The 13,421-nt window shown below is 51.2% G+C and overlaps 1 protein-coding gene across 1 annotated transcript; it reads left to right on the plus strand.

The window, feature by feature from the left end:
- Positions 1-1,511: 1,511 nt before the first annotated feature.
- Positions 1,512-6,416, plus strand: TSC2 (Tuberous sclerosis 2-like protein; the record flags this gene model as incomplete). The annotated part of the gene is made up of 1 exon (XM_065756824.1): positions 1,512-6,416. One exon carries the CDS (start codon positions 1,512-1,514, stop codon positions 6,414-6,416), a length of 4,905 nt encoding a protein of 1,634 aa, XP_065614591.1.
- Positions 6,417-13,421: the final 7,005 nt, after the last annotated feature.

The following is a 13,421-nucleotide window of genomic DNA, read 5'->3' on the forward strand; positions in this document are numbered from 1 at the left end:
ATTGGTCTGTGCGCTACAGAAGATGGAGAGACCTTAGGTACCTTAAGGTAGGGCGATTGGAATGAAGCATCCGCCAGGCTTGACGCAAAACGGGATAGAGACAAAGCTGCTGCTGAAGAAAGTGTTTTACCTTACCTGTCTGAGCAGGCCGGTGAGGTTTTTGATTGAATTCGGACCACACTAGGAAGCGTGCCATAGCTGAGAAGGAAATTCTACCGCACGCCTAACTTTTGCGTTGGTACGGAGTACTGCGCCTCCCACTTGTAGAGAACAGTTGCACAATCAGTAAGGTACCTTACCTTATAATAAGGTAGAGTCTACGATCAGATGCATACTACGTATGGCACGTCTCAACCGTCGGATGCCTGACTTGAGATCTTGGTCCGGGCCGGTGCCGAGTAATACGGGGCATGTCCCGGAGTGCCCCCAAGAATCCCGTCATTTGTACGTTGGACGCCGACGCATGCTGTCACAGTCAAAGCAGTGAGGTCCTTTGGTAGCTCTGCAAACGGAACAGCATTGGTGCGAAACAAGCAGGATCAGCTGGCCATCCCAAGTGGGGCTACAGCCTACAGGTCCCTTTAGCAGCTACTAAGCTACCTAGGTAGGTAAGGTGCCTGCAACGGGGGAACTGCACATATGTTCCAGGCCGTGTCGGGGGACCAAGCAAGCCAATCTACGGAAGATTGAGTTGAGCGCCCACGAACTGTTGGTTCCTGCTGCAGGTACTTGCCGCATAATCTGCCCCCCTAAAAACCTGCGCACCTGCTACCTTCACCCCATGCCACCCGACTCATGGGATCAGCATTCCGTCAGCTTTTCTACCCCGTCATTTTTTCTACGACTTGCACCACCCGCCGAAACCTCCAAAGGCCCACGATGCGATGTGATGTCGTGATAGCGCATTAGCAACTCCCGCTACTTGGCACAACGGACACAACCCGATCAAATTTCAACCCTCCCACCCGGCACCAACATCACACAGCAGACCACTCTACGAACTAGGACCACCGCACCGTACCACTGGCACTGGCCTTGTTCTCTCGTCAGCTCCCGTCGGCAACCATTCCGAGGTCCTCTCTTCCCGCCGTCTCGCTAGCTCTCGACTGGTTCCATTTGCGCCGGGGGCCTTGCTCACCCTCACACGCTCTACGAGCCCGCCCCCTCCACCTCCCACTTCCACTTCGGGACTATCGACTATCTGGCCTGCCTGCAGCTCGCCTCGTCGGCCTCGTCTTGAATGGGGTGCATCAGACCGTGGCGCCTTCCTGATTGCCTGCTGCCACCTTTCCAGCTGATCTGAAAGCCGTTCTGCCTGTGAGTAAGGTGGTCGTCCGCAAATACCATCCATACCTTTGCTCGTTCTTCCTCTCTATCGACAAATCGCAAGCTGTGGGCCACCCAAAGACTCGCATCCTCATCATTCGCAACACCGATGACAACATCAACCCACTTTCGCTATCCGACGCTTCAAGCCGATATGAAGATTGCTGCATTACAACATAGCTAACATGCTTCGTCGCCTAGTCTCGTCCAAGAGCGACCACCCAGAGTCCGATCAAACCGACGAGCACATGTCACCTTCGCCAGGAGATGCGCCCTCTTCGCCAGACTCGAGTCGCCCGAGCGGCCTGGCGAGCGTTTTCAAGGGTCTGACCGGCGCCAAATTGACAAAATCCCCTCCGCCGAGCCTCAAGTCCGCTTCTTCGATCCTATCCCCCATTGCTGACCACGTCAACGCCACTCGAACAACCCTCGCCGGATGGTCGCCGAACCACATGGAGTCCTTGCAGGTGCTGAGAAACGGCAACGGCCCTGTCGGAGAACGTGTTGCTGCTGCGAACTCGCTCAGATTTGCCGTCGCGGAACACCCCATGAACCCAGTGCTGGAAATATGGGATGTCGCAAAGACAATGATTACGCAGAATAAATCGGATGCGGAGCGGATTGCTGGCTGGGAACTTTTGTCAGAATGCGTCAAGCACAAGGCCTCTACCGATCTGGAGCGTCAAAGTTTCTTTGAAACTCTCAAGGCCCCTGCTCACGCCAACGACTTTCATCTGCAACTCGCTGCCGTTGAAGATCTCACTGCCCACGGCCGCGACTTATCCGGGTTCGACTACCAAGTAATTCCGCAACTTGAAGTGTGGCTTCGCGAAGCCTACCAGGCAGTCAAAGCGGCAAGGAAGCAAGCTAGCCGTGATGCCAAGAAGAACGCTGGCAAGGCAAGGTTCTCTGCCGCTGGAGAAGAGAAGAACCTGCACCAGCTCTTCAAATTCATCGGCGATATTATCAAGTTCAGTTCCAATGTGGCCAACGAGAAGTCCATGACTGATCTCATGAAAGTTCTGGTCGCCGTTTGTCTTACCACGACCATCGAAGAGGATCTGAAAGCGTCCATCAACGTCATTGACACGATTGTAACTTTTGGTGCTTTGCCCACTGCAAGCTTCAAGGAGTGCGTCCTGGTTCTGGGTTCCATCTTCTGCCTCGTGCCGAGCTTGTCCAAGATCGCTTGGCACACAATATCCATTCTCCTAAAATCGCACAACGGCCCTGCAGCAGTGAGGGTGCTTGTAGACCTACTACGGAATCTTCCAGCGGATGGAACCAGCAAGGGGAAAGACACGAGAGATATTCGAGGCGTGTTGGCTGTTCTCGAAAAGCTATTGACGAAAAACACGGAGAAGGGATATCCGCCCGTGCCTTTTGCACTCCTCCTCGATGGATTGGTCGCAGCTGTCCACAGCACCGACTCCGGCCGAGTTCACTGTGCTGTACTCAAGCTGATCAATTCTCTTTTCCGGGATGGCGCCGGCAACATTCACCATCTGATCATTGAGGAGGACTGGTCGACGCTTTTCAACATTGCTGCGGAATGCTCCAAAAAGGCACCGTCGGGCATTCTCGTCAACAGCGAGATGATTGCCCTCGCAAATGAGCCTGACCGTCCAGATGGCGCAATAGGGATCGAGTTGCTGAAGCTCATTGCGCGCCTGGAGGAGTTGGCTGCGCAAAAGTCGGGTGATTTCGTTCCGCGACAGATCATCATAAGATTCTTCATCGATATCCACACTAGACTTCCAGACTCGGCAGCGCGCTGCGTTCTCACCTACTTCCAGGAATTCAGATGCTGCTCGCCTTCGGACTTACAATGGGAAGAGAATCTGGCTTTGGTCCTTAAAGAGTTCTACGCAAACAGGAGTCGCAGCTCCGAGACCCGCCTGTTATCTCTCCAGGCCGTAACGGAGTCCTATGATATGCTGGACCTCATTGGTGAAGGGCTCGGCGACGACGACTGTGTTCCGAATTTGATCAAGGACCTTCTCAACAATATTGCCGATGAAACCAACCTCCTGGTGCTCGAGTCTGTAGTGGCTTTCATGGTTTCTGTCGCCGTTTCCTCAGATTTGGAGCTCTTCAACTACATTACGGATACCCTCAGAACAATTGTTGTCAATGACCGTCTCTTATCGCCCATCGCGTCGTCCGCGTCTCGCCCAACGACTCCCGTTAGTGGCGAAACAGTGACTCCTCCCAAGAGTTACACGTCCTCCGGGGTCGTGACAAGAGGATACGTCAAGCTATTCATGCGTTGTATGAATTTGGACGGACCCAAGACCCTCAAACTCTTTGACACACTGGTCAATATCGCGAAAACGAGCCATTGCAAGACTGATGCCCGGCTGACTGCCATGAAGCTACTATTCCGACTTCGAGCGGATTGGGCAAATCGAGTTTTCCTGATAAACGACACAGAATCCGACGGTCTCGCGGCGGCATTGCTCCACACAGCTTCTTCTCGGGCGAAGAAGCATTCTGAAGACGCATCTCAACCTTCAAGACCCAGTAGGGCCGACATGGGCGCTGTCTCCCGTTCTACGAGAGGAATATCCTTCAGTAGTTCAGGAACGCAAGAGAGAGTATTTCCGATCCGCTCCGCCAGCGGGGCAAAATCATCCTATCCATACAAACAACTTTGGGCGTTGCCTGACCCTGAGGCATTGCCCGAGTCCCCATCGGCGATTGCGAGCCCTATCTTGGTATCATTCGTCGAGGACCTAGAGCCAGAGGCCACAGAAGAAAACGAACCATCCACCGTGGAGACGAAGCAGATCGCACTGAACATGGACTCTTGGCTTGACACGATTGTACACATCATTGAAAGTGGCAGTGAATGGGAGATCTACAGCATGGTATTGGTTCATCTGCCTTCGCAATTGACCAACCACGCCATTTTCCGCAGTGCGGTGCCGCAGATTCAAGAGCTTCGACGAGTAACATGCGAGCAAATCAGGACGAACAACTTCCAAGAACCGCCAAACTCTACAAGCCTGCGACGCGCCGATGTCGCTATTTGTCTGTTCCATACCTTGACAATGATTCTCAGCTACCACGAGTACTTCCAAAAGGACCAAGAGGACGAGATTGTGCAGGCATTCGTCAAGGGTATTTCGACCTGGGAGCGATGCGCAAAGTATTGCATTCACGCGCTGTCAATTTGTTGCCACGAGCTGCCTCTGTCCACCAGCAAAACCTTGGTGCAGATGTTGCAGAAGATGGCACAAATCATTACACAGCCCCACGTTGCAATGCACATTTTGGAGTTCCTCGCTTGCTTGAGCAGAATGCAAAATCTCTATGTCAACTTCAGAGAAGACGAGTACCGCATTGTGTTTGGAATTTGTGTTCGCTATCTCCAGTACGTGCGCGACAAGAAGCAAACCCAACGAGGCAGTCTACATAGCGAAACAGCAACACCGACGGGGTCCACCTCGGACCTTTTGCATCCGAATGCTGCAGACGATCTGCCTCAGTATGTGTATGCTTTGGCGTACCACGTCATCACGTTCTGGTTCCTGGCTTTGAAGCTTCCAGATCGTGCCAACCATGTCGGTTGGATTGCCAAGAACCTGCTCAGCGACGTTGACGGTGGGCAGAACCCTGAAGAGCAAGCCCTTGTCACGCTTGATTTCATGCAAAGGGTCGCCTACGCAGACGCCGATGAGTCTTGTGAGGACCTTCTCTTTACTAAGGAGCGGTTCGGGGAAATTTTGAAGCGAAGATGGTTAATGGGCAACAGCATTGTGACGATTGAGCAATCGACGACGACTGGGTGGTCACAAATCACGAAGCGGCAACCATCGGGCACGTCCTCCTACATTGTGCATGAGAACTTCCGACCACGCCCAGCCCACCAAGCCCAGTACATCTCTGATGTCTCGAGAGACGGCCAAGTGACCAATAACAATATCCTTCCCAGCCACTTGATGGTGCAGTTGATGACTTCAACGCCTCAAACGCAGGATACTGCCCGGCCTATTCCTCTCCCCAACGATGAACCGACCCAACGAACGGTCCGTCTTTTTGACCGCAGCTCAACCGTAGACGGCCACAAGGTTGGAGTGGTGTATATTGGTGAGGGCCAAACAGAGGAGACGGAGATTCTTGCCAATGTCTCGGGTAGCAGCGATTATGTGGCCTTTCTCAACGGTTTAGGCGCTCTGACGAGGCTGAAAGGGTCCAAGTTCAATACCCAGGGACTCGACAGAGAGTACGACACTGATGGCGAGTACACCTTTTGCTGGCGCGACAAAGTAACCGAAATGGTGTTCCATGTCATCACACAAATGCCCACCAACCTTGAGCGGGACCCTCAAGTCATTATGAAAAAGCGGCACATTGGCAACGACTTTGTCAACATCATTTTCAACGACTCTGGTATGCCCTTCAGATTTGACACTTTCCCGAGTGAGTTCAACTACGTCAATATCGTCATCACTCCAGAGGCAAGGGCGTCATTCCTCACCATCAGAGAAAACCCGCCGAGCGAAGGGAAACATCCGCCGTTTTACAAAGTCCAGGTGATGAGCAAACCCGGCTTTCCCGAAATCTCGCCAGCCTCTGAGACAAAGATGGTCAGCCTGAGGGCTCTGCCAGGATTCATCCGACTTCTGGCCCTCAACGCCTCCGTCTTTTGTCTGGTGTGGGCAAACCGCGAGGGTGGCGAGCATGTCAGTTCCTGGCGCAACAGGCTCAGAGAGATTAAGAAGTTGCGAGACAAACACGGCCCCAAGAATAACACTACCACCGTCCACCAATCGTCGCATCCACACTTGAGCCACCTGAACAGTATCTCGACACCTTCGCCGCCGCCTTCGTCATTGGGCGGCGCAGTCCTGGGCAATAATCACCTCATAGCACAAGGCGTAGATGCGTCCAAATCTGCGGCCAATGTGCGCGACAGCTTCAGCAGTCTACGCAGGTCCTCGGTCGCAACCTTTTTCACGAGCACCAGCGAGCAGACCAGCCACCGGAGCTCTATGCTCTCTACCACTACCAACGATACGGAAGTTTCACCAGTAAACGGACTCGATGCCCTAGTTGAATCCGTGGACTTCTCCAAGTGGGCATAAAGCACGGATATTCTCAAGCTTCTACCTTTACCTTACGAACAAAAGAAAAAAAAACCAGGCGTGGGCACAAATTCGGAATGAAACCTAATGGCGGACGAGAACACAAACGAAATCCAAAACATACGGAGTCTTTGACGACTTGATTGACAAAAAGGAGCGAGGGGTAAAAAAGGGGTGTCGGCGGATCCTTGGGCTCGAATACCATCAAAAGTTATTTTATTTTTCTTTCTCTTCAATGATTCTGCGGGATCTTCCGAGTACCCGTTTGTGTGTAGGCTACTTTGATACGAAAAAAAGACCCTTCCCACTTCTTCTTTGAGGATGGAATCCCATGTGTGTATTGTGTGGCTCCACTGCTAACCCGTACCATTATTCACTTGGTCCTTGGGCCACGGCTCTTCTGTTCATAACGAGGCAGCTGCGCTTAATTTACTTTTACAAAACCGCGAGGCTTCATTTCCATGCAAGGTGGAAGGTGTACCGAATGTCTTCAGCGCCTGAAAACCAGCGCCGTTCGCGTCATCATCTCTTTACCAGTGAGGATTATTCGGTTGATTTCCCGGGGCGGTTTGCTCTGCTCTCTCCACAAAAGATTGGAAAATTCAATGAAAGCTACCGCTACGGTTTTGGTGGCAACTGCGACTCCAAAACTTGAGAAAACCGCGTTACCACACAGTTGCCACAACATCGACAGGAGTCTTTTGTGCGACCCGGCGACGTTACTCAATCAACTTCGAGGCAAGGTCCAAGTACTATGAAGAACAAATCGAGCGCATTCGACAGCCACCTTTGACGTACTTCACAGTTTCGGATGGATGAGGGAATATAACGAAGCATCATACTCGAGTCAGCTGTCGGCCCATCAAACGGTAGAGAAGTCTGCCTTTGTATTCCCCCGCCCACGTCCAGAATGATTCGCAACAGCACACCGCGGAGGCGAAGAGCTACCAGATGTTGCAGGTTTTCAATTTCTTTCAAGCCCATACGCCAAGTAAGAAGATGCAGTAGCGACGTGGATCGCTCAATGGGGCTTCGCTTCCGCCTTGTCATCGTAGACAAAATGCGTAACCATCAGTCATGACGCGGCATCGCGATCAAGTGAAGATATTGCTTCAGTCTTCATAGAAACAGTCGTAAACATGGCTCAATTAATCTGAGTAAGTACTGGACAGACGACTGATCTGGGTAGTAACTCAGCAACGTCCGAACCCGATCGTCTGGTATAGTGTACGCTTCCGCCACATCGTCTTGGCGCTGGTCGGAGGCATACTTGACAAGGTTGTAATGGACTCGATCATAGGGGAACCAGCTCGGCTGAGACAACAGCTGTAGCTTGCCTCTTCCGAAGCCATTGTCGCGCATCACCAAAGTTCGTGGAGAAACACCTGGACGATCCGAAGTGGCAATAAATATATGCCTGCTTAGTATTCCGCATGCTCAGTTTCAGCCTTTTCGTGGCTGACAGCCACCACAATCGACCACGATTGATGCAACTTGATAGATGTCCAAAACAGATACGATCGAGGGCAGACTACCTCAATGACGGTCATCCTACTCCAATTCTAGCCCCCTCAAATTAGTGTACCGTTTCTTTGGCATTCGGCTTCAACCTAAACGTGCCCACTTCCTATGTCCTCTGGACCAGAACATCGGGTTTGGACGTTTATCCAGCAGACACACCGCCATCGATTGAGAAACAAGGGGATTGCCGCATTCAAACAATGGAGTCATGGTTCTTGGCGTTTCAATGTTTCCTACTTCAGTCTTCTAGACGCTGCTCTCTCGCGTGCTCTCTCGATTGGGGTATCGTCTTTGATCGCACTTCATCACAGTATCGCATTGTGATCCGATTGCCCATTCGATGCCTCTTTGTCTACTACCTTGATACAAATGCCGCTAGGTCGATGGAGACTTCCCACCTGATAAAGATGTACTACATGCCTATTGGCATTTTGGACCTTCTCCAGAGCCACTGACTACGAATCCACGGCGAGATGACTCGAGAAACACCATTGAAATCCGGCGCAATCGACTCTACAAGGGAGGAGAGACTATCAACATCTTTTGCATTGTGAAAGTAGATCATCGGGCCTTCTTCACAGGATGTGTAGGCTTTGAGTATCGGTCAAAAATACTGGCAACTGCGATAGCAGCAGAATCTCGCATCACAATTCGCATAGCAGGTCTGCCGATTTCGTCTTTCCTTTACAATAACACCGTCTTGTATACACAACCATAATTTGTAAACACATGGTCAAATTGTACAAACCTGCAAATCGACAGCTTGCGTCTCAAAGAGCCATCTGAACCGAAAAGGCGTCAATCACCAACTTCTGTGACCGCAAGGGTACTCAATCGAGCGACAAGAAAACCGACCAAGAAGACCTTGCTCTACAGCTTTCTCATTCCCCCGACCAGTCTCCCGTCCTTTTTCTCCTTTGCCCAGACTATATCGAAAAAGCAACGACCCGCTAGACAACATGAAGGCGTCTATAGGATCAAGTATACAGAACAGCTGGGACGAAAGCCAAGAATGCCACAGACTCCAAACTTCAAAGCTAAACGCCACCCAAATTCCCACGATCAATGTACAGGCTACCTGGCAGACCTCGCAGACCTCTCTCTCTCTCTCTCTCTCTCTCTCTCTCTCTACCCCTCCTCTCAATTACACACGTAGCACACGAACGATATCGGTCCAAGATACAATAGACCACGTTCTAGGCCCGTGGTCCAAAAAAGTCAAAATTGTATAAATCGACGTTGTGATCCCGCACCCCCCTCTCCCCTCCAACGCCCAGCCCATTTTCATCCATCACGACGCTCATTGGCTAACTAATCCCCCCCTCGACCGCTCTAGATTTCGCAAATGGTAGGACAAGGTTTTTCTTCTTTCAGAGAACGTGGCTTTCGAGATAAGACCTCCCCCTCCTTTTTTAAAAAGCCTTCTCTGGATAAGGTAGGTAGATATAATGGGGCTGTCTTTCAAAAGTGTATGTAGCGCACTAGGCGCCTTCAAACGCCCTCGGGCATATCCCACCAGATTCAACTCACGATGAAGAACACTTTCAATGTCCTACCGGCCCAACTCGATCCAGACCCAGAGTTGCGATTTTAGGCTGCCAAAAGGTCGGCAATCCTGCCACGTAACAAACCGCGCCAACTGTTTTATACGGTTCGTACCGAGTCAACACCGTTTTTCGTTGGTCCATGGGGCTTGGCGTTGGAACGTTGTATCAGGGGTAAAATCTCAATGGAACTCTGCCCTGAAAAAAATAATCGGATTTCTCATCCACAACAAGACAAACATTTGCATTTCTAGGAGAGAGAGAGGGAGAGAGAGCTTTGCGAAGAAACAATGATTCCATCACTCAACTGTCTTCCTTCTTATTCTGTTCGATACGGGGGATTGAATCGAGTCCTACCTTTACAACTAAGCGTATCTTAATTAATCCTCATGAGGGTCTCTCTCTGTAGACCTATTAACAACCCCTGCTTCGAAATTAAGTTTTGATACCATATAAATGTTGTTGGACTCGCAGTAGTATACTGCCCCTTCGCCGAGGGTTTCCTCAATACCTCGCCTTTTTCTTGACAGCTCGAAGATTCCATAGTGAGCTATCACTATCTGTTTCTGGAGCCCTCGTATCAGTATCCTCTGGCATAGACTGCCACGACGCCAAGGAAAAGAACCTCACAGCCTCCATTTGATCACGTTTGAGCAAAGATGATAACATCTTGGCGGCTTAGTATACAGGGTACGCAGTTTGATCTTTTGTTCAACCTTCTACCTTGGCAAGAGTGACTACCACTCGAGTCCATGTGAACTTGTGAAGGAAAGCCCTTCCCCCCTCTCCCTTTCTCTCGGCTTCACATCAAACCTATCAAAGTGATGACGGTCTCCTTGCATCTGAGACCTCTTGGTCATTCATATCAGCTTTGACTATCTTAATCTCCGGCACTGACTCAGTCGTCACGATGGGAGCATAGCTATTTAGATAGGCAAATGCATATGCACATTCCATGCCGTCGTCCGCTTTCAGCTTTCAGCGTCCTGCAAGGGCGTTCGGCTACTCGGCAACCCTCCGATTCCATCTTCGGATACCGACGTCAGGCCCCCATTTGTATGTATACTCTGTTCACGAGGTGATGATACAGATCGATCCCTTCTCTTAGATGATGGAAACGTCTAAACCAAGGGCAGATGCCATCCTGACTTTTGTCCGGAAGATGCGCCTCGAGGATCCAAGTATTGAAGAAAAACGGGCTTTGTGCAGTGGCCAATTACGTCCGGCGACGGTGCGACATAGGTAGGGCTCCCAGCTCCTCGGGATCTGGAAAGTCGGCGGGAATACTTGCCAGTAGACAACTGAAGATGGAAGACAGTCCCGATTCTCCTTTGTGTTTTTGTGATTGAGGGGAGGGAGGGGAGGTAGGCAGCTGGTAATTCGATAGCGGCGCAAGATCCGCGCCCACCAGCCAGCTTACCATCGGAGACTCCTTCCTCCATGTGCTTCTAGCTACCACGGCATCTCTCGATCGACAGTATTGGGGAATTATCTACACTACCTACTGCATAAATAAAGAGCCGATAACGTCGTGCCCGCTTTGCCGCATCAAGCGCCCGATCCTATGGAAGTCTCTGGTCGCACAGGCAGATAACCCAGTGGGTTGCCGAGCATTCCCATGGTGTGTTCGTGGCGGTCGCTCAAAGGCATGCGGCGGCATTGCCCACCTTTTTCCTTCCCCCTCCTTTTTCTCACCCACAGGCCGTCGCAATTTCACCCCTGGCTTTTGCGCTCCTGCGCGTCAGCTTTTCGTCAGTTTGGTGCTGGCTGGGATAGGATGGCCTTCTTGGTGCGTCGGTAAACATGAAGGAGAAGTAAGTCCGTCACACACACACACGCACGCGCGCGCGCGCGCGCGCACTAGTCCGCTTGATAGAGCCGTAGCTGGACTTGCTATTTGACGATTACACCAAAAGACGTGCTTGGATCGGCGGTGAGAGTAAGAGGCACACATCGACGACGCCCGAGGTTTATGGGGCTTTCCCGACCTTGGCTGTGCCGCTTGGGGTCTGAAAAAAAAAAAAAAAAAAAAAGAGCTTCGTCTCCAAAATTTCTGGCCTGCCTCTGCGACCACGTCAGCAAGTGTGCCTATTACGCTACACCACTCTGCGCCAACAGAAGCTGGGTTCGTCAGCCGTGTGGTTCACGGTAGGCGTTCTGGCAGGAGTGGACCGGTTTGCGGCTACCGTTATGTACGCCTTAGGTAAGTTCATCTTCATGCCAGACCACTTAGAAGACGCAAGTTGTAGGCTGTCTGGCGTTGAAGCTCGTCGAGTTGATACGGATATAAACCCTAGTGAAATCATGGTCAGCTTCCCGGGGACAAATGGCGTTAAGTCAACATTTTTACCTCGTTTTGTGCCGGATACTATATCAGGCTGCGCAGAAGCTGGGAATGTTTACTCGTTATTCGGCAAGTTTAGGCGAGGGGGGCCAATTGCTTAACAGGACAAATTTACTATGCCGTTGCTGGGTGTGATCCAACGTGCATGCATTTCTGACACCAAAAAAAGACGGTACCTGTGACCAGGGATCTGGGGAACCAGGGTAGTCGGTTGGTTGCCATTTGCCAACTTGCCATATTACTCAAAGGGACTTGTTGGGCCGTGAAACGGAGATAACCCCGCCGACATGACCGGGATAGCGGACGCTAAAGGAGTTGTCGGTTTGGTTCGGCTGCTCCCGGTCAACAATCCACCGAGTTTCTCTTCCCCCTTGAACTCTTAGTCGAAGGAAGTCAAGGGAGCGTGGAAAATCTGCAGTTTTGCATATCCTGGGCCCGGGGCCCATGCAATGGAAACCGGAGGGTCTGTGTGTTGGAATATGTCGGACCATTGAGTCTTCTCTTCCTTCAGTTGGCTTGGAGCTCGAGGGTCAATCTATTCAAGACAAGTTTCCCCGGTATTCGGTCTGCGTGATCGACGGTGCCAACACCATGATGCTATGGCGCACCTGTTTCGTGATCGTCGGTTGGGCGTCAGTGGCCTCCTACTCATTGTGGTTGACAATGTGAAGATCAGAGTTGTGCTTCAAAAGCTGCCCAAAAGGCCTCTGATAGGCGCCGGTGAGATGAGCTCTTATCAGCGCATTCAGTTCGGTATTCGAAATGCCCTCCGACTGAGACTGTGCTTCTTTTGACATCGAAACGTTCAAGAGGAAGTTCTGAGGCTGGGTGGTCCATCTTCATCGGGATAGTCGGAACAGGGCTAAAGGTTGCGAATCAACCAATTAGCTGTTTAGCATGCTTGACCAGTCGGACGTGCCTTGTGCTCTTGGACCCTTGTATTGTCGACAAGCTTCATGCATATGTAGCCCACCAAAGACTTAGAAAGAAGATCGCGCTACACGCGTGTCTTTGATCTCAATGTAACAATGAATAAAACGTGGCGCGGGGAAGGTGAGTTTTTTGGAGGGTGGTACATGGATGTTCGACTTGAGCAGAGCCAAAAAGGAGCATCTACATCCGAAAGGATGGCCATGATAGGTGCCACGAGTGCTCATGATGTGCCAGTGTCAGACATGGTCAGCAAGCCAAGAAGCGCGATTGGGCACTCTGCTGACTATCGCAAAGTCCTCTGTCTGAAGTCGCATTGAAAAAAAAGTCACGCCGTTGCTGAATTTATAAATTTTTGCTGGTATTAATACGCAGTATCTCGAACAGCAGTCCTCGATTTCGATACGCGTTGGTGGCTGGTGCCGATTTGACTATCCAGGCCTCCTTCAATACGAGCCAATACGAACTGCCAATGTTTATCAGCTTGCGTCGACAATGGCTCGGTTCCTCCATTGAAGGTGGAAAAAAAGGTTCGGGATTTGACATCCTCCGGTCTGTAATCTTGCGGCGAGGATTTCAATGACTGCTGAGTATCTCCTGCAAAGCTTTGTGGGATACCGCATCTTGGTGTAGCGTTTGCTGGCCGACGGGATTCATAGGCATATA

Source organism: Colletotrichum fioriniae (assembly GCF_027942845.1).
Source record: "Colletotrichum fioriniae strain IMI 355084 chromosome Unknown scaffold_3, whole genome shotgun sequence".
NCBI classification, from domain to species: Eukaryota; Fungi; Ascomycota; class Sordariomycetes; order Glomerellales; family Glomerellaceae; genus Colletotrichum; species Colletotrichum fioriniae.